Raw genomic sequence first — 27,357 nt, 5'->3', positions numbered from 1 at the left:
AGAACCATTTCTCTTTACTATTCCACTTTGAGATGACAGTGGATGAAATGATAAAGGCTGATAAATAAGTCCTCCAAAACAGTTCATATTACTTTAAAGACATCTGAAGGCACTTTGATAATTTCTGATCACCAGACATAAACACTATAATCTTTGCTTTGCAAAGATCCTTTTCTGTAAGATAATAAGGCTTTCCAAAATCATGTTCTCGAAGTAAGATTGCATGGAATTAAAAGCTTAATTGTAGCAAATTTTATAAATATTACATCTGGATGCCTTTCAAGACTTTAAAAATGCCCAAAAAACTAAGTTCCTATTCTAGGCATCAAGCAGGTTAAAAAGGAAATATAATATTTTGTACATGTTTACCTTTCTACAATCTAGTTCTCTGTATCTTTATATTTATGACCACAGCAATTTTATTCTGTACTTTGAAGACAAAAATGAATGAAATGGCAAAAGTGAATGACATTGAGACTATTTTTTTATCCCCATGCTGTGTATTTTAGGGCACATAGATATTAGTATTTGTATTCACAAAAGTTAAAAGGGAAAGGATTACCCACCTGTCTTCTTCAATAGTTAGGAGTGATTAATAACTAATACGAGACTGCCTTCCATTCCATTCCATTACACATCAGTCCTTAGTAATGTTTAGCCTGTAACTGACATCTTCATTATTCTTGTCTCTGAAAATGCTTATTGCCAGAGCTCAACAGTAGGAATTTGCCCAGTTAAAAAAGATGATTGTGCCAGTAGAGCTATACAAAACATTTGGCACATAAAAGAAAACTGTCAAACTCTCCCTTTTCATCGATTTTTCTGAATGGGATAAAACAATTCATGTTTTGCCTTTTGTAGTATTTGTTTTGCTTATTCATCTTCAAACTAAGCACAGTAGTTGCCCATGTATGTGCTCCACTGGCAACCAATCAAGGAAGGTCACCACATGAACATATATAAATGACACTGCAAGGTGGGTAATGATATTTCTGCATCTAGAACCAATTCATCATTAAATGGCCTGTATATCTTCTGCAATATACAGAGATGCTTATAAGTTGCATGTTGGAGGCTATTCTAACTGCTAAGTCTTTCTTCTTCTTCCTGTTAAATTCAGTTTTCAAGCTTGGAGCTTTAAAATTAGGCACCTAAATCCATATTTAGTCTTAGTGGGAAGGGTACTTGAATAGCTGACTTTAAACATCCAAGTCTGAAAATCTGACTCTAAAATTAGAAGTGGCTGAGAAAGTGCCATTTAGATCTGAATCTAACTAAGTTTAAGGTTTGATAATTAAGATCAAAGCTGAATCAGGCTAGGGTTTCACAAAAAGAACAGGAGTACTTGTGGCACCTTAGAGACTAACAAATTTATTAGAGCATAAGCTTTCGTGGACTACAGCCCACTTCTTCGGATGCATATAGAATGGAACATATATTGAGGAGATATATATACACACATACAGAGAGCATGAACAGGTGGGAGTTGTCTTACCAACTCTGAGAGGCCAATTAAGTAAGAGGAAAAAAAACTTTTGAAGTGATAATCAAGCCAGAGTTTCAGTTCCACAGTGCAGAAACCAACTATTCTTGTGAGATTCTGGCTGAATACAAAACAGAACCGAACAACAAAGGTATACAATTTTACAATCAACCCCAGCACTAGTTATTGAGTTGAGTTGGTATATGAGTTCTGAAATCCAAATCACACCTCTACCTCAATATAACGCTGTCCTTGGGAGCCAAAAAAATCTTACCGCGTTATAGGTGAAACCGCGTTATATTGAACTTGCTTTGATCCACCGGAGTGTGCAGCCCCGACCCCCCCACCCCCCAAGCACTGCTTTACCACATTATCGGGTCGCGTTATATCTAGGTAGAGGTGTACTCCCCAATTTCAAAGGTCATCAGATTTAAACTTCTGGATTTGGTCAACTTTCAAGAATAATAGTTTCTACTTTTTCAGTGACTTCCATCAATGAATATAAAAATACTTTAGAAGCACTAATTAATTAAGCCTTCTTAATTACAACCTTTATATCCAATTGTGTCCCATCAGAGGGAGCTACACTTGCGCAGCTGAATTGGACCTGTATAGTCTTTTTTTAAAGACTATACAAAGTTAACAGGAAGCAGCGAGGTAACAAACTCTCTATCTCTGTTCCATTTCATCATGGATGATCCCATTCATCTCCATTTTATTTGATATATACTGCTATGTACACTAGTCCAACCTACGGCATTTGGCCAATTTACGGTCGTTAGGCAGTCTGCTAAATATATCTGCTTTATCCATGTTTCTCTTTGTGTTTAGAGGGATCCAAAGTTTTAGAAATCAGTTAAACTCAGATGAGTTTAAATTAAATTTGCTTTTAACTTGGCAGATTTTAAAAATAAATTGCAGTATCATGTCTTTAGATTACCATTTAGAAGATTTTTAACAATCCCAGGTTTGATGAAACAATATTGCCATGTACAAATCACCATCCTTGTTTGTCTTTAGTATTTAGGTGGTGGTGATGAGCAGTAGGAAAAACCTTCATCTTCATATGATGCATCAGGCAGCATTAAATCCATCAAAAGTAAAGGCCATACCTGATAACTGCATTAATTGAAGCGTCAGCATCTGAAGAGTTTACTAGCAAAATATCCGTCCCTGTAGGTGCATCCTCTGGAATGGTGGTGGAATACATCTTAAAGGCAAATGTAGGAACATTGTCATTGACATCATCCACTGTGACAGCAATAGTTCCAGTGCCAGTAAGGGCAGGAGATCCTGGGGGGAAATGGGATTTAAAACGCTAGAGGTTACAAATACAACAATACTGATACTGGATATGCCACTCTTAATTTATAATCTAACACTTCAGCATGTCACAGCTCCCAGAGCTGCAAAGCCAATTCAATGTAAAGAACAGGGCTAGTTTGGTTTTTAAAGTAGGCCATCTGAGTACAAAGTACAAGTCACACACACACACACAAAAGTTTTCAGTCTTATCTTATTCAAGAAATATTTTGTAGTGTAAGTTCTGTGCATAAAGACAAACTGGAAACAACAGAAAGCTTTGTCTGTAACCATCAGGCCCAATTTGAACATGTGGTTGCTTTTTCTTTTTCTCTAATGGAAGTCTGTCATAGATGGCACACTGACAGCCTTGGATACTCAAGCCCTCAATTTATTTATCCACAGAACAAATAAAGCAGAGGCAGTGGAATGTTAGTTTCCTTCATTTCACTCCCTCAGTATGTCACAATCCTGACCTGGAGTGATCTTCTCTGGGGGATGGAGGGTAGTTCAATTTTCAGACTCATTCAAACTTGATTTCTTTGATGGAACTACCAACAATGATGCCAATTAGTGCCAAATCAGATAGTATTTACTGTGATGCGGATACTGGTTTACAAGAAACTGGACTGAACTCATTTAACCTATGTTTTGTCTTGCTTTTAAATACTGATCTTTGCAGGATTTGAACAAATGAGAAATAGTGAGTGGACATCTCATGTTTAATCTGCGAGAATCTACTCTGTGAACCCCTTCTTCTGTCAAATGCAAGCTAAGACACGAAAATGTTAACAAGGGGCCTTAATCATATTAGCTTCACCAGGATTATTATACTCACTCTGGGGCAAAGAACAAATACATTTATTCTGCCAAACAATCTAATCACTTTAGTAGTTTTCTGAGTCTGTCTTTCCCCATTTTTCTATGAAACAATATGATTATATTTCTCACTGTTTTAACTCTTATTACAGGCTGGCGCAGTATCCTCCTGCCTCGAAGGAAGAATCTGTGATGAACTCTCCATCTGGACAGCTGCCAAAAACACCAAAGTACATGAAGGATCTGTGCATAAAGCACAAAGGAAGGGAGTGAAAGAACTGCAAAGTGAAACTTACCAAAGAATTCCATAAGTTTCACTTTAAAGTCTGTTGCTCAGACAGGCTGGATCACAACACTGAGCTGGACGCTGCCAGCTCAAAGGGTGTATGTTTGACACCACTGATTTACACAATGCAGTTCTTTTTATGCTATGTATTGAGTAATTCTTTTTTGCCAATAATGTACATTCATCTGGGAATTTTACAAGAAGCCATTAGTCTGATTCATTCTGTACCCTGTTTTCAGTTATGTCATTTAGCCAAATACTTGCCGATAGAAAAGGCTACAAAAAGTGTTCTTGGCTGCTGAAATATTGCTCACAGAATGTTTATTATTACTGCATTAAATGAAAGAGTCCTCAGTTATTGCATGTGTCGGGTACAAGCATTCCAAATACATTTAATTGACTCATTCACCTGACAGTTAATGAAATGCAAAGTTGAAAGTTGTTACATTTCACAGATGATTAGGTATTTTAGACATACTAGAAAAATTAATCTAATCTAAATCATATTCAAATAGCATTAATAGTGTAACTCAACCAGGAAAAGAAAGTCAGTTCACAGTAAAGGCTTGATTCCATCTTTTTAAAAGTCAATGTAATGCTTGCTAAAGGTGATGGATAGAGAGCACTGGAAACTTAAGCTCTTGGTTTAACCATAGAATAAAGAAATATAACATAACTAATGGCAACACAAGCTTCTTCAATGTATCTCAACACTAACCTGATGGGACTATCTAAGAGAGAGCAAGAGAGATGGTATTGTTACTTACACAGCAATTAAATCCTTGGCCTCTTAAGTGAAATGGTCAAAAAGGATGAAAATTAGTGCTAAATTTAATAATACTTTTGTAATGGTGATATCTATCCATTAAAAATTGGATTGAGACCACCAACGTATTCCACACAGAGCATTGTCTAGCAAAGTTCTGGACACATTTGATCTGGGTGGAATTTTAATTGGTAAAGCAGAAGACAGTACTGGGGTGAAATCCTGACCCTACTGAAGTCACTGGGAGTTATGCCATTGCCTATATCCCATAATATTTTCAGTCCTCTGAGCCATCCAGGAATTGTTAAAGTTTTTCTGTAATCCACCCTGTCCATCCTTAGTATTTCAGCAATCTTTAACTAGTGGTGAACTGATGGCAAACAGAAGGGAACTGAAGATGGATTCTGAGTCTAGACCTTGCATTCCATCCTTTGGTGTATTTAAGGGCCCAATGCCACAACTCTTTTTTACATGTGTATTCTTTATTTATGCAAGTAATCCAGTTGAAGTTAATAAGAGTACTTGCATGAGTCAGGGATGCAGCAGTGGTTCCCAGGTAAGATGCTTTTGACAATAATAAGTTACAGCTGCAACTTCATATTGAGTCCTGACAACTTTCACTCCTTTGTAACTGACTGACTAGCTCACATCCACTGACTTTTGGGCAGTTGCTGAGAAAAAAGAAGAAATTACACATGAAGGCACTTTCTATGGAAAAACAGTGATGTGGGGCCAAATTCTGCAGTCCTCAACCAAGCAGGACTCTCAGCACTTTCAATGGAAGTTTTGCTTGATTAAGGACCACAGATTTTGGTCCTTTTTAATTTGGTGACTACATTGGTTGCATTAGACATAAATGCAATATTTGTGGTGACAAATGTAGTTTCCATGGTCAGGCCAAGTTCCCAGATTTGAATTCTGCTTCGATAGCAGTTCTTTCTGAAGATTGTTCTTCTCACAGTTTGTCAGAGGACCACAGGATTTTCCCCCAATTTTCCCTGAATTTCATAATTAACTTTAGTCCATTTTCCATTAACTTTAGCTATGACAGTCCTCCTATACAATGCTAAAAATATACCGTAAGGGTCTCTGATGATGCTACAAAGCTAATTGCTGAAAAGTGTGGTGATCCTATACTGAGTGAGAGAATTTGTATTGCAAGCTCCGGTAAGTATCTCTGAATGTAAATAGATTCTGTTTAAATTTAAAAAAAAAAAATGCTAAACCCGAATCACACAAGACTCAGCAGATTCCTGCAGACAGTCTTGTATCTAGCAGAATTTAACTCTAGCAGCACTAAATTTAGCAGAAAACCCTGATGTTCTCTCTGCTTTGGAGATTCGTTTTTAGATTTTTTACTCCACTCTCACATCATATCAATGCTGTCACTACTGTTATTATTGTCATCAGTGTTATTTATTTGTATTGTGATAGTGCCTTGTGGCTAGGCACTGCACACACATGCGAAGGAAAAATGGTCTCTGCCCCAAAGAACTTACAATATAAGTATATGACAAGAGACAAGTAGAGCAGACAGATTGGGAGGGCAAGGGAGGAGCATAGCACAAGATGTTATACAATTATGATTAACATAATAAGCTGCAATCACAGCACACCAGTGTTCAGTAGTTTTTAGGCATCAGAGCAGAGGTGAATTTTAAAAGATGATGTGAGCTGTAATAAATCCTGTCACTTCTTGCCTCACCTACTGCTGCTTCCTCCTTTCTGGCCCTTCAGGTGCCCGCCACGCACCCTTTCATTCTCTCCAACACAATCAAGGGAGGGGAAATCCCACAACACTAACTACAAGTATTTAATAGGAGAAACTTGATAAATGTTGCTACTGTTATTAACAATCATCATTATCTTCTATCATTGGATTTAACCCTGCAAGATGCTGAGAGTCCTCAATTCCCTGTGAAGTAAACAGAAGTCGAGGGCACCTCATCAGAGGCCCAGCAACGTATAGGATCAGGCCCTGATTCATGCAAGCCGACACGTAAGTGCTTTTCTGGATCAAGCCATCATTCAGGGCTACTTATTCAGGCAAAACTATCATTAAAGAAGTTGCAGTTCTATCTGAGTAGAAAGTCTTGAATAGGGCCCACAAAGAGAAAAAAAATATTTGTACTGCTTTCAGATTAGAAAGTTATTTTTGTACTACTACTAAATTCCTACAGGAAGGAGTGATAACCTTTTCACTCAAACCAATAACTTAACCACGTAAAACACAGAAATTAAAATATGTTATTAATCTTATTGAAATAATGGTATTACAGAGTGACCATTTCCAGGCCCTTGTCAAGTGAACAAGTGCCTCAGTTTCCTCTTCTTCAGTACCCTTAAGGTACTCATACGCCACACAAGTAGTGTTTAAAACGCACATCCCCTTTTTGGGGGGTCAGGTTTATTAATATTGTAAGACAAAAAGTATCCATGCTAAAGTATTCACTCTTTACCCTTGTTGTCTCAGCTTCAAGTTATTTCTGGCTTTTCTCCTTGGGCTTCACAGTCACTTGTATCAGGCCTCTTTAGGTTCACAGGCTCTAGTCCCAGGCCTCCTGCCCTCTGATGACCTGGGAGGTGGTAGCTTCCTAGCAATTTTCCTGACTTTGGACTCCCCTAGATTAAACTAAGAGTTTTTCTTTATATTGTCCCAAAGGCAATCACACGATCCCAAATCACCTGGCACCTCTGTCACATACTCAAGCTGGCAACTAAAATTCTCCAAATTCTGGCATCCTGTAACAGGGCATGCATGCCTAAAGGACCAGTGCCCTGATAGTTTCATAAGTTATTTACAAAATGTAATAATAAAATAATAATAAAATAAAATAATAATAATAATTAATAGTATATCTAGTCTGCCTCGTTCTATTAAACATAACGTAGCATCGTTGTTAACACAAAACAATATAAAGAATATTTCTTAATTTTGGAAACAGAGAATTTTTTCACTTTTTATGAAGTGCACTATAACAGAACAGATCCCAGGACAGTTTCTGGGCCAGGACAACATTTACAGGAAGAAAAAATTACTATATGAATCACATTACGTGTAATTTAGTTTTTTACAGTAAAGTCATTTGAAAAATAACATTTTAAAACCAGCTGGCATCTCAAGGCATGAATGATATTGTGTCATCGAAAAGGTGCAAGCCAGTTAAACATATTTTATTAGAGCTATCTAACATATTCTTTAAAAACATTTATTACTGGATTTTTGTGAGCTGCAGAGCAGAAATACCTTCTGAAAGATCACAATTATTAAATTCAATGTATTTGTGTATAATTGTCTATAAAATGAATTAAGTGATAAGGTTGCTGTAAAACGTAATCTGTTTTAAGACGCACATAAATTAATCATGGGATTTGAATAAGCAACAGTCCTGCAATAAGCAAAAATTTATAAGAAGTAGGAACATGAATTATGAAATAGCTAGCTACACCATAATCATGAATTATTGACAATAATGTTATATGAAAATCTACTGTAAGTACAAAATTGGAGATGTACATCAAAGTTTAAATGAAGTGCCATTGTAATACAACATTACGATCAACTCACTGGGAAATGCTACACTTATTTCTAAATGCAGTTTAAATCCTACGTCTAATTTCAGGAATGACTCCCAGGACTATATTTTCAGTGTGCTGCAATGCAGCACATAAGGTCCTGCTATGATTAATGAAAGCTAACTAAGTCCCCACACACTGCTAAAAATGGGGCCTCTTATGATTTCTTTTAGTACTCTTAAAGATATGTCTCTTACCTGAAAGATATACACTTAAAGATATATATTTGTCTAGCAGAAGAAAAAATGATTAAAATACAAGCAGTCTAAGCTCATTAGCTTTGGAAGGCAAGCAGACTAATGTGGAACCATTGATACCTGTTTCTAGCAGGCCAGCAGGCTATCACATGGCATTCCCATAAGATGGATAGGGTGGATTAACAAGCCATTATACCTGAAATTTACTTGTTATAGTACAGCAAACCAGACTGACTTATATGGATTTTGACCCAGGCCTGTCAAGCCTAGAAAATGGAAATAGTCGTGGATTTCAGATAACTGCTAAACATATCACATGTACTGTGAGCTGGAATGTTAGAACTCTATTCGCTCCAGTCCAGACTGAGCTAGTAGCAGAAGAATAAAGGAAGTTATAGGTTTCCTTTGCTGCCATACAGGAGTCATATTGGCTGGATACAGGAGAATTCACAGCTGGAAATTATACTTTCCTTTACACCTGACATTCAGGTGGACAAGCGAAGCACAGGGATCTGGTTGCAGTGAGCAGCTGGAAACTGACGTTTGAGAGGATTTTCATAGCCAGATTTACTACTGCAGTTGACCGGCTGTTCTACACCAACAAAAGCAGCAGAAGAGGAAGAGACAAAAGGATTTTATTAACAGTTAGATGGCACTGTAGATGAGATCCTTGGTCATGATATGATTTTGATAATGAGAGATATGAATGCAAAAGGTTGGTAGAGGACATGGTAAGCAAATGAACAGTGTTGGACCACATAGCACTGGGGCAGCAAACGATAATGGGGAAAGGTTAAAAACTTGCTGTGAGATGCACAATCTGATTATTGGTGGTACATGGTTTCCTCACAAAGATATACACAAGGTTATACAGAACTCACCAGTCAGTTAAACTAAAACCCAGATTGACCACATTATTTTTAGTAAAAGGCACTGGTCACTGTTGGATGTTAAGAGTCTATAGGAATATCGAATGTGGCAGTGATCATGTCTACTAATGAGAAAGATTAAGATGACGTTAAAGTCCAAGAAAAAGATGGCTACAACTGGAGCTAAATTTGATCTTGATAAGTTAAAGGATAGTTCTGTGAGGAAGGTATATAAGTTGATGCTTGAAGAACATTTCAGACCACTGATTTGCAATGACGAAGAAATCTCACCACAGACTGGATGGAAAATATTCAAGAAAGTGATACAAAATACAGCTGAGGAAGTTATTGGATGGCCTAAGCAAACAATGAAAACCTGGACAAGCACCAAAACAAGAACACTGCAGGAAAAGTATAAACACTTAAAGACTGCTGGGAAAGCAGAAGTAGTAAAAGCATTGCACAATGTGGTGAATCACAAAAATTGGACAAGCAGAAGTTCTGGAAAGAAGAGGTTCAACAACTAGACAAGACATCAAGAAAACAATATATGAAAATGAGGTTAAGTTGTATAGAAGCACAATCAGGCCAATGATGCAAGTGGTAAGAAGGTCACTGGTGAACTGACAACAAATGCCAAAGAGGTGCTGAAAATATGGAAGGATCATTTTGACAAAGTGCAGAACCCTGAAGTTCATCCAGATGCAAGCATTCTAGACATGCTAGAGGAACAGGGCAGCTTGCAAGACAAAATGTATCTCAGCATTAAACCACCATCTGAAAAAGAAATAAAAAAGAAGCAGAAATGAAGCTGCAGGAATAGATAGTATTACAGCTGAGCTGCTAGTCTCTAAGGTACCACAAGTACTCCTGTTCTTTTTGCAGATACAGACTAACACGGCTGCTACTCTGAAAGCAGGACAGGTGTTATCAAAGTATTAGGGAAAGCATATATGAGAAGGCATAGGAGCAAGAGAAGGTACTGGGTGACTAGCTAAATGCAATAGTTTTACCAATCCCAAAGAAAGGAGATCCTGCTGATTAGAATAATTACAGAGTTGTAAGATAATTATCAGTACTAGGAAAAATCATGATGAAAATAGGTGGCGACAGATTAATGCCAGTTTTAGAGGAAGTAGTAGAGAAAGAACAGTGTGGCTTCAGATCAGGCAGAAGTTCCATTGATCAGATATTCACACCCTGACCGCTGATGGGGGGGGAGCAGGGGGGAATGAGAATGGGGATTAAAGATGTTTGCAGTTTTCATCAACTTCACTAAGGCCTTTGATTCAGTTTGGAGGAAAGTAGTAAAATCATCTGGAGTTCCAGATATGATAACTGCAATTATAAAAGTTATGTACAAAGACTCTTGTAGTACTGTAAGAACTGGTGGATAATTAAGTAACTGGTTCAAATCAAAATTTGGTTTAAGACAAGGGGGATGGAATTGCAGTGTTCAGCATGTTCTTAAACTGCACATTAAGAGTGATAGAGTGGGAGGGTGTGACACTGGGTAAAGAGTTAAACTCTTTAGCTTCTACAGATGATGTACAACTGGCACACACGTTTGAATTAATGATACTTTTTGCTATTCTTGGAAAATTGGTGTAGTCGACATGAACTTACAACCACTTTATCTTCTTGTCTTTTATTGTATCTTGGAAAAGGGACAAGAGATAAAGTACTGAAATGAAGCAGCAAAGTCACAAAACAAGTAAAATCTTATATGTACTTAGGAAGCTTGATCAGTGCTGAAGGTTCAATCAAAGATGAGGTTAAAAGGAGATGTACTTTAGCTACAAGTGCTGCATGAAATTAACTGATGCTTTTTCACCTGGAATCAAATGTAATATTATCAAAACAGTTTACTAACAGTATAACTCTTTGGAAACAGCTACATTAAATGAAACAGACATCAGAAGACTGTAGGTAGTAGAAATGAGAGTTCTTTAGAAGATGGCAGATGTAAAATGGAATGATTTTAAGACAAATGAAGAAGTTAGGCGAGTAGGCTCCTCTGTGAAATCGGAGTATGGATTGGCTGCAATCAAAAAGATTAAGATGGTGGGGACATTGTAGAATACAAACAGATGATAGGATGCCAAAGAAAATAATGCAAATGTAACCAAAGACAGCAGACCTAGAGGTCAACCATCGACTAGATGGTAGGATATCAAATGCAGGGGCATGACCTGGCTTGGCTAAATGGAGGAACAAAACATGGACATGAATGAATGGTGGTGCTGTACTGCTTCCCATGTCTGTAAAGGTGTTTTTGGATGATAAGATGATGATGATTGCGGGGGGGGAGGTGAGAGAGGGAAGAGTGGTTCCATACCTTTTTAATGCAAAATACATTGATTTTTATCTACAGCAGTGGCTCCAAATCTTGGCTGTGAATAAGGAAAGTACTTGAACATGTGCTTAAGACCATCTGTATTCTGGAAAGCACTAAGGAACATGCTAAAAAATAAAATTGATGTAACACAGTAGTGAAGCAGGCCCAAATATTGCTTTCTTACACAAACAAAACTGCTACTAGTTTTCATATTAAAAGTGAACTGAAAATATTTTGTTTTGTAATGCACAGTCCTGTGAGGTGCCAAGTTCCTCCAGAGAGATACTGAATGCCCTCAAAGATTTTTTAAGCCATCAGGAGTGATCACCCTACAGGATCAGACTCTCCCTAAGATTGTCCAAAGTTTTTATTTAATTTATCATGCATCTTTGATTCCCCTCTGCTGCCTTCTGCCCAGGAATCAAGTTCCAGTCCATATTCTAACATTCTAACCTCTGGACAACTACAAACAATTGCCCTTTAAAACACTCCAAACAATCTAGCTAAACAATATCTCATAAACCAACAGTGCTAACAAATAGAGCTTTATCTCATTGGAACAACAAGATTTCTTGCTTCCCACTTAGCACTCATTCTGAGCCCTGGAAGGTCCTGAGATTCTAGAGCTTAAAATCATGGCATACAGGGGTTTAGACGAGATATCTTAGGTCATTTTTAGAGGTTTGTGATTCCATTTAAGTCAGTTGGCCTCCTGATAACGAAGCAAGCATGATAAACAGTAACAGTGACGAGAGATTTCTCTGCAGAGGACTCCTTCTGCCCAACGCTGTATGCCCATGTACTCACACCTTGATTACATGAACCAAATTTTGTGCAAACCTCAGTAAGGTTGCATAGGGTGAGAGAATGTCAGAATGTGGCCTATTATCAGTAATTTATAGTAATGTTAGTAATATTTTGGTTTATTTTCAATCTTTTTAAAAATAGTATTTCTTTGAGGGTTCCTTCTTTTTTGAGAATGTTTCTTTAGTGTTTTATCATCACATTTTCTCAAAACAAAAAACACATAGATCCTGCAATAGCACAGAATATCCAGGTTGAAAGGTTTTACTCAAGAGGGAAAAAAATCAGGCATCTGTTGGATAATTAATAAAATACAGGCTTTTAATGTTAACATTGAGTGAAGAAATGTAGATGATTAGAATGACAGCTTAAGCAAATCTTTAAAATCTGGAGGAACAGATTAGTATTTAATTTGCTATGACTTTGAAATTTCAATGCCTGGTTTACATTACCAGTGGTCTATGTGAAAGCCAATTTAAGAGTTTATTTTCTAGCTGTCAGTCACTAAGAATCAAACTTATACACACCTTAAATACATTCAGACAAATGGCCGCAGATCCTCATGTAATCTGGGATTGTTTTAGAATTTTTTGGTAACCTCAGTAATAAAAAGTACTGAGTTCAGAAAGATAAGCATTTACATTAATGTATTTATAACAACAAAAAACCAGGCATATAAGAAAACAGTTGGATGGGGGAGGAGGGTGTTAGGGAAGACAGCAGGTAGGGCTCCATCAAATCTCTGGGGAAAACTGGTGCACATTACAGACGAAGGTAGCTTGTGCCAATTTCCCTCTATGTGCAGTGAACTTTTAAAAGAAGTTCCAGGGCTGGCACAAGCATGGGAGCTGTGAAGAAGCTATATTACCAAGAAGCTACAGGGAATCTGGAGGGTGGGCAGCTGTGTAGAAGCAAGGTGCGCCTTCTGCTTCATGCTACTTATACCAACCTCAGATGTACTTTTGGAGGAGATCTACCAGCGGCCTTCTTCTACTCCACATGCAAACATTTTCGTTTGGCTGGTCTCCCATGATATGCATGGATATCATAAAATCTTCAGATTTAGACAGTGGAATCACCCACGTTTTTCCATAAGAGGAAGGGGGAATAAACAGTGACTCCCTGCACCATACAGAATTGTAAGGAAACTAATTGCAGGCAGGTTGTAGTAGACACAGTACAGATAGGTATAGTTTCATCTCACAGAATTTCCACAACACACAGCCAGAATAACAAACACAGAGAAAAAATTGACTTTCTGTGTGTTTTTTTTGGGATGACCTAATCATAACTCAGTTATGTCTCCACTTTGCTCTAATACTTATGAGTAATGCAGTCACACCAAAGGTATGGAACTAAATATTTCCTCCCTTTCACCATTACACATTCTTTATGCACATATGTACATTTAAAGCTACACAAAAGGAGAGATCACTGTAGGTATATCTTCTGCTAATTACTATATGGTTATTGTGAAACAACACCTGTTATATTCATCTGATTTAATTCTGGAACACATGGGCAGAGTAAGCTCTTTTGACCTACTGTAATGCTCAAGTACATGACAGTGTCTTCTCTAACATATGTTCAGCTTTAAATACCATAGTTGCAGTTTGGCATGGAAGGAGAAATGATTACCAAAATGTTTAGTGAATCTGGATTGATAAAAGAAAACAGTCAGAGGAGATTGACAAATACCAGGCAAGGTAACTCCTGAATATGTTAAAAGAAAGTTTAGCAAAACAGCTCAGTTATATGGTGAAGTTATAGATACAGCATAGAGAAAAACAAGAAAATACAAAAACAGAAATATGCTGTTTAGTTTGTGATCTACACATTGTTCATTTTAAAATATGAACAGGTTCTGGATCTTGTCATTTGTGACATATTTTACAATTTTGGAAATAATGAAGCTATTATTCCTTTCAAAACTCAGAAGCCTGAAGTCTTTGTAAGTACTAAAATATCACAATTAAGTGCTAGAAAATTGACAATAGACCTGTAAAAAAAAGTACAGGCACCTGCTTTACCAAAAGAACACAAAAAGATTAAGTAAAATAAAATGAATAAGAACAAATGGCTAACTAAAGTTCAAACTGCAAGCAGATTACAATTTTTTGTGGGCCCCCGTAAATTAAACACATCATTATCCTGAAACATGGAAAGCAATTCAACAGAAATGGAATTTTTGCTTAACTGAAATCTGTTGCTTTGCAACAAAGCTGATTTCATTCCTGCAGTCAAATATTCGGTGAATGGGTCCCCAGACTGGAAGTTGTGTGTGTTATTAGAAAGCATTAACTTTTTCATGGAGTAAATGAGGTTTTTCTCACAGTGGAGCAGCCAATCTTTCTAAATGCATTAAAAGGCAGACAGGATCCACTGCTCCATGTTGGTGTGTTTTTAAATAATTATGGAGATGCTGTAACCTCTTCACAGTTAAGTCTGCAAACAGCATCCATTATGAAGCTGTATTTTAGTGTCCATGTAACTCACTTTGGAATATGAATTTGGCTTAAAAACTCTCAATTTTACCCTGAACACAAAGGAGAATGAATACACAAAATCTGAAGGAAATTTTGGGTTACGGGTTATTAAAAGCTACCTATTTTTGAAAACCTGACTTTTATCTTCCTCTAGCTCCAGAACAGCTTTTTCATTATCTCTTCAAATTTTCATGTAGCTAAATCCCTTTCAAAACTTGTGAACTTAATATATTTGTATTAAAAAATTGCAACTAAGCAATCTTATTAATGACTTTTGTTGTTGATGGTTTGGGAGCCAATCCTGTTTCCATCAATTTAAACAAGAGATACCTAAGGGATAACTTCCTTTAGCTCAAGACATAAAGGCAAAATTCAAGAATGTGCAAAGAACCTCGTTGGTGACACAAAAGCAAGAGCCATTTTCCCCAGTGAGATTTGGTGGTAGAATGAGAAAATTTGGAAGCTGTGAAGGAAAAGAAAGTGTTTTAAGCTTTGGCAAGCGACACTCCCACAGCAGGATTTTCAGGGGTAGAAAAAAGCCAAAAAGATAAAGAAAAAGTAAAAGGTGGCAGACTTTAAAGATAAACCCAAGGATGGCTTATATGCCAATCTTGAAATAATGGAGGATGAGAAAGAAACATACCAAAGTAAAGGTATTAGTGAGATCAAAGTAATTAAAGATGAAAGTGGAAGTGAATTAATCAATGAGAACCAGATTAAGGAAAGTGGAGAAATTACTTTGAAAGGCTTATGAAAGAACAGAATCCAAGAGAACCCTGCCATTTGATAAAACCAAACCAGTTCTAGAAGAAGTTGCAGAAGCATCAAGCAACCTGAAAAATAAGAATGCTCTCAGATGCAATGACATACCACAACCATGGAAGTGCCTGGAGCAAGTAGGTGTAAACATATTGACACAGTAGTTTTAATTGTGTTGTGACAGGGCTGGGCTTGCTGGCCATACAGCCCAGTGGTTAGGTCCCTGGAACACAACTCTCCCATTTGTAGTATCCCCTGCTGATATCCACTTTGACATGGCAGTGGATAGTAGACAGTAACTCAGACCTCCAGCCAGGTCACTACTGAAATGTATCCCTTTCCAGGGTAATTGAGTCCAAGGAAGTATAAATGTTCAGCATTATCCAAAAAGGAGTTTCTAACCCAGCTCCAGGCCTCAGAAGTCCTCACACCCTTATTTCAGTGCTTCCAATATCTTTACCCCGCCTTCTCCCTTATCTCAAAGGGGCAGGGGAGAGGGACTGTTGCCATCCTTGTGACTGGCTGGAAGCCTGGGCCCTCCCTCTCTACAAGGCTCTGACCAAGCAATATCAAGCTTCCCTGGGTCACTTCCTGCCACTCAGTTTCTCAGTCCAGGGTGTGGTCACAGTCTCACAAACAATCCAAGAAAAAATAGAGCAAAGAATTCCTTAATCTTTAATAACAAATTAGTCCCTCCTCTGGGGCCTGAGGTAGCTGCAGCTTGCGAGCTCTTCTTCCTTGCAGCAAGGACTCTTTTGGAGTTCTCATGATAAGTCCATCCCCCTATCTTATCTGCTATTCTCCCTTTTCTGAGCTGTCTGGCTATCTTTTAAATTCCTCCTCTGTAGGTGCAATGAGCCAAGGCAATTTGGGCCCAGAACTGCCCCTTAACTTCTTCTATCCCCATGTGGGGTTTATATACCCCGTAACAAGGTGGTACCAATTACAGGGGGGGGGGAAACAGGAATCCAGACTTAAGATAATTTGGGCCTATGAAAATAAGATCAGAAGAATATATAGGAAACAAGCTTCTTAAACTTAAAAATGTAGGGTACGAGAAGGGTTGAAAGGCCCAAAACTAGATGGATTAATGTCATACAAAAGGATGTGATTAGCTGTGAAGTTTCTGAGGAACTGCTTCAAGACAGACTAAAGTAGAGAAGATGGACTTGAAGAGCCAACCCCACATGGCTGGGAGTAATGCTTGAAGTAGAGCTCTAAGAGATAAAGGCCTAGATTTCAGAGCTTTACAAATAGATTTCTAGTTCCAATTCTGAAGGTGGTGGTTTATTATGAAGAGGTCGCACTTAGAGTATTTTTAAGGATCCATGTTATTAAGTATCATACAAGTGAAGCATTTCCTGGGTTCAGTCAGAGAAAATCTGAAATTTTACTTAGAAGGAACAAAAATAAAGAAAGTCGCCAGGAAAGTAAATTTAACTCCCATGAAAAATGTCAAGGGTTTGGGGAAAAGTATTGTCCCAATTTGGGACAAGAAATCAAAACCCTGAACACTTTTGTGGGAGTGAAATTCTGCAATATTTCTTTTAGGAAACATTGGAACATTCCTGCAGTTGGAACATTTTGGTGTTTCAGAAACAAAATCTGCTCCTGGGAGCCCTGATGCCTCTGCAGTTTGGCCAACGAGCCAGGGAAGCCCTGCTTCCCTTGCAGCCCTACCAACAGGCTGCTGGGGAAGGGCATAGGCAGACAAGCGTCAGGAAAGCTGCCTGGTTTCCTTTGAAAAGTTAATTGAAATCGACAATTCCCACAGAATGTTTTGATTTCAATGAATTAGCATTTTTCGACAGAAAATTATTCCAGAGGAAAATTTCTGACCAGCTCTAGTCAAGATTCTATAGGGCAAGGTCTGAGACCCACCACATCATATAATGCAGCTCATTTGGACTAACACTACTACCTAATGTTTTACATTTGTGTGAGGTTGGTATATACATGAGAGGAAAGGTTATTGTGTTATTTCTGGTTTATAATCCTTTTATTTAAAAAAAAAATAAAAGTGTATTTGTTTTATAAATAAAAATGATCTTATAACTAGTGTCTATGAACTTTGCATCAAACTGTGGTTTCTGTTGCCTGTGTGATTAAACAGCAGAAGTGGAGGTAAGAAATTACAACCAGAGCTCAGAATTCAAAGGGATTGCTGCAGAGCTGGATGAGATCAAGGGATGGGATTAACCCCTCACAACCTAATAGTTTCAGAGGTTGTCAGAAAATTCTTTAGTCACTAAAAAGACAACTGGTTCAGGGAATCTAAAAGATAATTATATTGGTTAATCTGAAATCCTTATAAAATTACAAAGGCAGTAGGGCCTTTGCGTCCTACTCTGAAAGTCTTGGATTGAGAACTTGCTCCCCTAGAAATATATCAGACCATCATTGTCCTGGATGCCACAGGAAGAAAGGGAAGAAACCAGGAATGTTGTTTACCTTGGCTGTGACTTTATTAAGTAGCACATCTAGGAACTTCCTAGAAATAACTCGTCCAGTGCAAGTCATCCTTCCTTTTGTAATTTGTACTACCTGGGGAAAGGCTGCTGCCAGCTCCCCACCCCATTAACCTGGTCCCAGAACCATAGAACAGACCCTTGCTCCCTTCATTCAAGGGTTGTCTCTGTATTGTACCAGATATTAGGAGCACCAGTCCCATCCCTCACCTTGCTTAGGAGATAGGTTTCAGAGTGGTAGCTGTGTTAGTCTGTATCAGCAAAAACAACGAGGATTCCTTGTGGCACCTTAGAGACTAACAAATTTATTTGGGCATAAGATTTTGTGGGCTAAAACCCACCTGTTTAGGAGATGCTTTTCCTAATCCACTTCCAATTCCAGTGTATGAGGGAACTAGACCCCACTGAATGATCACACCTGCACTGGGCACCTGCCAAAGTGCACCAACATGAACACTTAAGGTTTGGGGGGGGGGTTACCCATCTGCCCACGCTTTACTGGCAGCAAGTGGAAAACACTTTCCTAGCCCCCAGAAAACAACGAACACAATACTCACAATAAGGCTCCAAACCCCAGTCCTACTCTAATCCTAAAGAGCGACATGAGAGATCTTTTCTTCCCAGGACAAAATGGTGCCCCAGAGCTGGAGGAATTGCTCATAAACCCTCCCGTTTGGTGCTGGGGAACCATTAGGGTTATGGTGTACCTTTGCGTTCAACCCATCAGAATCAGCCACAAGGAGGGGTGGGGAGTGTGTGTACACTCCTTGCAGGGGCTAAGGGTTTTCTTTCCTGTGCTGCTCCTCCTGAGGCTGCAGGGGGAGGAGGGTTTTAGAAAGCAGAAATTCCAGTTCCCATCAAGGAACATATGACCCCTGCTTTAGAATATGTGGCTTGATCCAAATGATCAGTAATTTTAGACAGTAAACTTTTGGTGTGAAGAACCCCAAGTGAAATGAATGGATTCTCGGAAGTCATGGTGGTGTGTATTTTCACCTGTCAGTAAAAGTTGACATAAAGTATGACAGATAAGGCAACACATACCTATAATCCATCATCTTTTTAATTATTTTTTAAAAAGCCAGGTGAATTTTAGAACTCATAGATTCCAAGCCCAGAAGGGGTCACTGTGATCATCCAGTCTGACCTCCAGTATAACACAGGCCATAAAACTTCCCCAAACATTATTCCTGGAGCATATATCCAATCTCGATTTAAAATTGTTGGTGATGGAGAATCCATCACAACCTTTAGTTGATTGTTCCAGAGGTTATTTACCCTTATTGTTAAAAATTTACATCCTATTTCCAGTCTGATTTTGTCTAGCTTCAACTTCCAGCCATTGGGCCGAAGAGTCCATTATCAAATACTTATTCCTGAAGTAGGTGCTTACAAACTGTGGTCATGCCACCCCTTAAGCTTCTCTGTTAAGCCAAACAAATTGAGCAACTTAAGTCTATAACTACAAGGCAGGTTTTCTAAACCTTCAGTCATTCTCATGGTTCTTCTCTGACCCCTTTCCAATTTATCAGCTTCCTTCTTGAACTTTGGGCATCAGAACTGAATACAGTATTCCAGCAGCACCAGTGCCAAACACAGAGGTAAAATAAACTCCCTCCTCCTATTCGATATCTACCTGATAATGCAAACAAGGATCACACTAGCCCTTTTGACCATGAAAGAGAAAGGATGGCAGGGTCTATTTAGAGCCATGAATAGTGCTGGCACATACTGTGCAAGCTCCCCACAATATTTTCTGTAACGGGTTTGTGACCTAAACAGATGCCAGTTAGTAATTTGCTGCAATCAAACTCAGATCTCCTACAGTGAAAGGCTTGGGCATTAATCTATCGTGTCATAGAGCCCTTAATACTTTCCTGTAAGCTAATGATGTCTAAAGTGCAACTCATTTGGGATAGTTCTGAGAGAAGACTGATATGCATAGTAAAACTACAGCATTTTTACCCAGAATTATGTTAAGCTTCCCAGCAAAAAGCTGCATTTTGAAAAAAAAAAAGATTAATAGAAAGAGCCTTTAGAGGCAACTTTTCACATGCACATGTAAAACATGCACATCTGCATTTGTTCATATTGTGTGTAAGTTACCGAGGCTGCAATAGGTGAAGATGCATGTTTGTGGGCACAAGGGGTCCATATTCAAAATGGCCTTGAAGACTGAACATTTTTAACAAATAAAATTGAACTTAAACAATGAGATGAACTTAAAAACATATTTTTTTAAAACCAACAATTACTTATTCTTTAAGTCATTGTTGTAGACAGAAAACATGGGGGAGGCTGGTTCCCTTAGAAACTGCTGACCAAGTCAATTTTGTCTGCTTATGACTCCTGTGTATCCCACAGTGAGCTCCCTTTAATCATGGTTGCATGTTATTGAATTGTATTTTAAAAACATCACATACAACTGGTGAAGATTAACCTTCAGGATAAGTATTCCTGCCATATGTTCATGTTTTACAGGTCTTATCCTAGCAATTAAGCTTCCTGAAATTGTCGTCCTGGAGGTGAAGAATTAGCTAACAGACTTCCAATTTATAAGGTGTAATGTGCTGTTTAAGCAGGGTTTAAGATCACCGTGACTGGAAAATTTTAATAGTTCTCAAAGAGCAGGACATTTTCTTTGCATAGCACTGTTACCACTCAAGTATTTATCTTCTTATTCTTTCAAGAGGATGAAGTATTCACACACACACACACACACACACACACACACGATTTCCCACAGTTGGCAGTTTCCAAACCCACTGGCACATTTCTCACAGTTTCATGTAAAAATACCATATCCATGAAGAACGTATTGTTAAAACACTTTCTACCTAATATTTACAAAGCTAAGTATAATGTATGGAGTAACATTTAGGCAAAAGATGAAACTACAGCAGCTTAAGATTGTAACAGTTTACATTTCCAATAGCTTTATAATTCTTGCCTGACTTTGGACTTTCTGAGTATCAAGAGCTATGATTCTAGCCTACTTTCCTAAACTATAAGCAATATGGTATTAGAGAGAGAAGGGCCTATTTAGATACATTTTAAAAAAAGATATACCTGCTTTGCATACCTAAAGGTGGCAAGTCTATATAAAACAAACAAGATGGCACTCATGCCAGCTCATAGTTGGAAATCTTCACTTCATGCCTTTATTCTTTTCAATCAATAATGTATAGTATTATGGTGAAACCTGAACTACCCTGATATATATTTCAGAGGCAATGCCAACATCAGTTCTCACTTTGTCACCATTCTCACTTGGAACATTCTCAGTAAATTGATGATGGTGAGCCATCCTAAACACATGCCTGTCCAGAAACAGAATGAACAAAGCTTTATTGTAACACTGTGCACTACTGGTTGGCAGGAGTAAAAGTATTAACTTAAGTTTGTATGTGTGAGATGATGTGGTCATTGCTGTTCTCCTTGTTTCAGGGAATTGTATCTGTTTTGCTAAGAACCCTACAAATGGTTGTAAACTGACATTGGCATCTGACTCAATTTTTATTCTCTGCTGGTGACTGTATGCCTAACTTGATCAGGGAAAGGGACAGACTATTGATGATAGAAGTGGATGTCTGTTGGGGGAAAGCACAAAGAGGAGAAGAGAAAATGGGTACTTGGAAACAAAGAAAAAGGTGGAAAGCAACTGGCTAAAAGGTAGAGGTGTACTAAGGGTAAAACATATTACTCTCTTCATTTTGTTCTGTAGATACATTATTGCATATCATTGTGTCCTACTCAAGTTTGCCATATGCTATGGTAAACTTTGTGGTCTCTTATGTGCATATGTGCTGGCACTCAAGGGATTTGCCTAAGCAAATCTACAGGAAACTTGAAAAAATTCAGCTACAGCCAGCTGAGGAGTGAAAGAATTGTACTTTCCTCACAGAGGAAGCTCTATAAATTGCTTATGGTAATAAATAATATAGATTGAAATAAATGAGTAGAAACACCTACACACAGTAGCTACTTCCTTTGGGAAATACGCAGTAGCAATTCACTTTGTCTTTTGTATTATACTATAAATGGTACTTAGTATTTCCTTTAGTCTAGCTAAACACTTATTGCAAATTGACCTTTACAAATAGCCAAATCTCTTTTAATCAGTAAATGAAAGAAAATGACAAATATTGACTAGTAAACTAACCCATAAAAGTGAATCACACCAGTATTCAGTGTTATTCTGAGATACGCCTGTATGCACCCCAGGCTGCCTGGCAAGGTAGTGTCTTATACAGAAGTATCTGTGAGCACTTTCTTTTTGCAACTTTCTGCAAAGTTTCCCTTTGGAAATTTTTCCTGATGGTGAATGGCACTCATTTACTGCCTGTTCTCATGTATTAGTTGGTAATGGAATAACCCTCATCAGTTGAGAGAGACGACCATTTGCACTTGGGAATCAACCTTTTTAGGTTGTGGTAAATAAACCCCAAAGGGCATATTTTTCCTTGAAAAGGCATGTTCTCAACTACTTTCAAGTGAAACTAGCAGAAATATTTAAGAAATAATACACGTTTCTGTTTATAGACTAGACAATTTTATTGATTAAGGGCACAATTAGAAAAAAAGGCTTAGGCCCGGATCCTCCCATGGGAGTTAGGCATCCAAATACCTTTGAGGATCTGTGTCTTATTTGTCTAGTACAAAAAAATCTTAGGTTATTAATAATTATAATGCTAAAATATGTACAGAGTAATTAAGTTTCTGCCTGCATTATTCGTCCTAGTCTCATGATTCTCTTAGCCCATAAAACAAAAGAGAAGCATATAGCAGATTGACCTCATTATGATTCAGTCTGTCTTATTTAAACCAATTATGGGATATGAGTCTGTGCCAAATACAAAATCTATTCTGTCTCTCTTGCACACCTTTTGGAACTGAAAAACAGTGTTAGTTTAAAAGATATGGATTGATCTAAATAAATTTACATCTTTTTTGCTGTGGAAGACATCAAAACAGAGAATAACTCACTAACAAGCAGTCAGGCAGAAGCAGTTCATCCCATTTGAAATTCACTTTTTTCAAATACCTTGTCAAATGCTGATATATTTCATCACCTTCTCACAATCTCAATAGAAAGGACTCTCTTTATAAGGAGAGATGTTGGAAGGGATAGTTGGACCCTAAACATTCACAGCGAGATTTTGAAAAGCTCTCAGATTTGGCCTACAAGCTCAGTTTTACCATTGATTTTAATGGAAACAGAGTTAGGTCAACACTGAGTGTTCTGAAAAATCCCATCCTTACTTTGAGTTGATGGGTGATTTGCATAACAATGATGCCCTGGCTCCAAATTGAGGACCCAGGCCTTTAATCCTTATCCACATGAAGCTGGATTACGTGTCTTGCACATGGCCTTCTGAAGGGGATAATACAGACTTCGCCTTCCCTGAGAGTCCCAAGGAGAGAGTTTGTGCCCCCTGAGGCTCTTTGAAACATAGGGAGGTGAACTTTGGTCCATCCAATTGCTTCCCCTGGAGCATCAATCCCACTCTGCCCATGGCCCAGATTCCTCTGCATCCCCTTTTGGGCTATTTGCTTGCTGGGAGAGGAAAGGGCAAATAGTCTCTGCTCACAAGGACAGCTCTGGTGCGTGGCCGTTGCATGGGCTGTGCCAGGAGGTAAACTCCTTGCAAATCCTTCTGCTGCACGTATACAAAAGCTTGTGTTCATGGATCATAACTTCTATGGAAGTAACCTTTGCCCACCTGCATGCTTGAAAGGAAGAATGCAAATCTTCATCACAAAGATTCTCTAAAGCAAAACATATTAATCAAAGAGGTATACCAATAACTGCTAATTATAACAAGCAATCCACTCTGATTTGTTTTTCAGAGTAGTGTTAAAACTACATGTAATCTGGTTACTAGTTTATTTTGAAATAGAAAAAAAACACAAACAAGGCTTTGCCTTAGTAGCTGCATATCTAGTTCTAGCTGTGCTGTGCGGTAACACACCATTCTGCAAATACAAGATGACACAGTTGTAGTTCATTTCAACAGTAGACTGGGACGCTATCAGGTTTCCAGATGTGCTACTCAATATCCATGCAACTAATAAATAAAAGGATGGTGATGGCTGGAATGCTAAAATTTTCTCCACAATAACATTCAAAGAGTTAAAGAAGTTGAGATAAAAGCTGCCGCTCCAATTTTTGTCACACTGCCAGAGTTTAATGTCTACCCATCTCTGAATTTCCACCAGATGGAGCAAAAAGTAAACCCTCTCTTCTCCCATCAAATTTGCCATAAAGAAAGGTACAGCTAAGCCAAACAGTGATTTATGTGCTAGAAACAAACCCATAAAAACACTTTTGAATGGTTGCATGTTGGTGTCTTGGTAAATATGCAACTAGAGTTTTTGGGGGAGCATCTGCAACACCATCACATTATTCTAAAGTTCATCATTTTGCCTGTCACTCCCACTTATAAATCACATCTGTGCATTCACGTATTCTGATTGGTGGCATATGCTGTAAGAGGGACTCTTTAATTCAGAACAAAGGGGAATTTGGGGTTAAATCCTAGCAAGGTGTTGAGTATGCCTGTGAGGTTCTAAAGCTTCAAGAACTCACTAAATACGAGTTCACAATGCTCACAACTTCTTAGGCACTTGGGAGAATTTGTTCCTAGATTAAGAAGACGTTGTTAGGGAATGCAGCTAGTGAAGACGTGAAGGATGGCTGGAGATGTAGGGACTAAAACGAACAGGAAATATCAATAACCTTATTCCTATTATTAGTTCAGATTGTCAGAGTACTTCTGGGAAACTGTGCATGAAAGTATATTGAAAGAAAAAATAATAATTATTATACAGAAACAACTTGATGTTCAACTGGCATTTAGTAACTATTTGAAAGTGCCAGATTATGGCCAGGCCTGAGCAACCATATGGGGCATAAGGATGCTAAGACATTCACCTGTTCCTCAACACAGGCTCTTGCGCTGCCTCCCTAGATCTCTATTCCCTCCACACACACATGGCCAGGGAGTGGATAAAGAAGGGTAGAAAGTGACTAGCACTTGGCTCCACCCTCACCATATGTTGATTAGTGCAGCTGACTGAAGTAACCTGCTATCGGTAAGGACTGCCAGGGCCGGCTTCAGGCACCAGCATAGCAAATAGGTGCCTGGGGCGGCCAATGAAGAGTGGGGGCAGCACGTCCGGCAGTTCGGCGGCAATTCAGCAGCGGGGCCATCACTCCCTCTGGGAGCAAAGAACCTCCCACTGAATCGCCACCGTAAAATGAAGCAATTGCGGCTTTTTTTTTTTTTTTTCCTCCCTGCTTGGGGCAGCAAAATCGCTAGAGCCGGCCCTGAGAACTGCTAGCAGATTATTACTCCCCGCAGAAAGAAGAGGAGTGCAGGGAAGGAACTTTTCTCCAAAGTGCAATTCCTTTCTTGTGCTCCTGAGTGGTACAACTGTGTTGCACTCGTTACATGGGTTATTGCCCAAGGTGCAGTGTGCATCTAAGTGTTCACAAAGGGCCTAATTTTGCCAGCCTTATTCCAAATGAGTAATACCTTACTCCACAAAATACTATTCTGCATGAGTAAGGGTATCATAATCTGGCCTTCAGTGTGTATGGGACACTTAAAGCCAAATCTCGGCCTTTGAGCTCTGAGGACTGCTGTGAGGGTGTTGTTGAGTATTAGCAATTCAACAGAACTGTTCTGAGACATTCTGCCTGTTCAGGGTAGGCACAGGTAGAGTGTCTCAGGGAGCACCACAGGAAGTATCATGTATGACTTCCTTACATCTGTTGCAGATAGGAGCAGCATGTGCTCTCCCAGTACCTGCTATGATGGATAACAGGCATTCAGGTTGGGATCATGGCCAATCCCAAACTGGCTGGCTATGACTCTGGGGACCATGGAGAACGACTCGACTCATTAAGTCAGCCCATAGCCTAAAGATTCAGGGGACGCCAGTAGAAATGCAGTCACAAAACAACAACATAGGGAAAATAAACATGAAAGTGCATGAATCCTGCAATTATGCTGAAGGGATATCCACAGGATAGTATGAAGTTGAGTTTTCTTAGTAGTTGTGTCTATGAGTGTCAGGTGTCTATTCTGCCTACCCTTACATGGATTCATTGAGAGAGGAAAGGAAAGGGCTTGGGCAGGCAGAATTTTGCCTTTGACATGCTCCTCATAAATTTTCAGATTTAATTTCATCTAGATATCTAAAGAGATTTTTGTTAGCAACAAAATGAAATAAGATGTACAAGATGCTACTTGCACTGCTAAAAGCAAATCCAAAGGATTGTTTTTCTGATGAATTTCAGAAAGATGACCTTTTTTCAAGGTTTCAGCTTGCACTCCCTTCTAACCCAGGTTGACTGCTCACTACATAACACACTACTGGAAACAAGCTGAAAACCAGAAGCAAATCCTAACATATAAAATACAAAATGCTTCAGAGAGACAGAGCTACTACTGACAGAGAATTGGGCATATCACTCCTGTTATTGCTAAGGAGAATTATGTTTCTCCATTTATATCAACTGATTTGACAGGAATCCCCTAGAATTTCACTGTGGTTAACTAGGCAACATTTGTAAAGTGATATAAGTATTTATTGTTATTATGGTCCCATTTAAGTCAAATGAAGTATCTGTGCTGGCTCCGCAGCTCCCATTGGCTGGGAACTGCAGTCAATGAGAGCTGTGGGGGCAGTGCCTGAGGGTGGAAGCAGTGTGCAGAGCTGCCTAGCTGTTCCTCCGCCTAGGAGCAGCAGGGACATGTCGCCATTTACGGGAAGCTGCCCGAGGTGAGCACCGCCCAGATCTGGCACCCCACAACCCTTCCTGTGCCCCAGCCCCTGCCTTGAGCCCTCTCCTGCATCCAAAGTCCCTCCCAGAGCCTGCCCCACACCCCCTCTCGTGCCCCAACCCCAAGACCTGAGCCCCCTCCCACACCCAAAGTCCCTCCCTCTTAGTTAACTGGTATTTTTGACTTACCGGCACCTCTCATTCCCCCAACATGTCGGATAACAATGCTTTTACTGTTATTAAATTTTTTGGTAAGATTTTTGAATTCTGCAGCAAATTCTGTGGCTGTAGAATCCCAGAGTACATGCAGGCATCTAAAAACCAGGGTAAAATCCTGGTCCCAATAAAGTCAATGACAAAATTCCTATGGACTTCAGTGGAACCAGGATTTCATTCTAGGTGTGTTCATATAA

General features: G+C 38.8%; 1 protein-coding gene across 1 annotated transcript in view; it reads right to left on the bottom strand.

Annotated features, from left to right (window-relative positions):
• FAT4 (FAT atypical cadherin 4) overlaps positions 1 to 27,357 on the bottom strand; it is a 239,440-nt gene that overhangs the window by 65,187 nt on the left and 146,896 nt on the right. Inside the window, exon 7 of the mRNA XM_034772506.1 lies at positions 2,596 to 2,776. Coding sequence (XP_034628397.1) covers positions 2,596 to 2,776 — 181 coding nt within the window. The remainder of the gene's footprint in view (positions 1 to 2,595; positions 2,777 to 27,357) is intronic.

Source organism: Trachemys scripta, chromosome 5 (genome assembly GCF_013100865.1).
Source record: "Trachemys scripta elegans isolate TJP31775 chromosome 5, CAS_Tse_1.0, whole genome shotgun sequence".
Lineage (NCBI taxonomy): Eukaryota > Metazoa > Chordata > Testudines > Emydidae > Trachemys > Trachemys scripta.
Note: the sequence above shows the minus strand (reverse complement) of the source record. Positions and strands in the feature narration are given on the sequence as shown.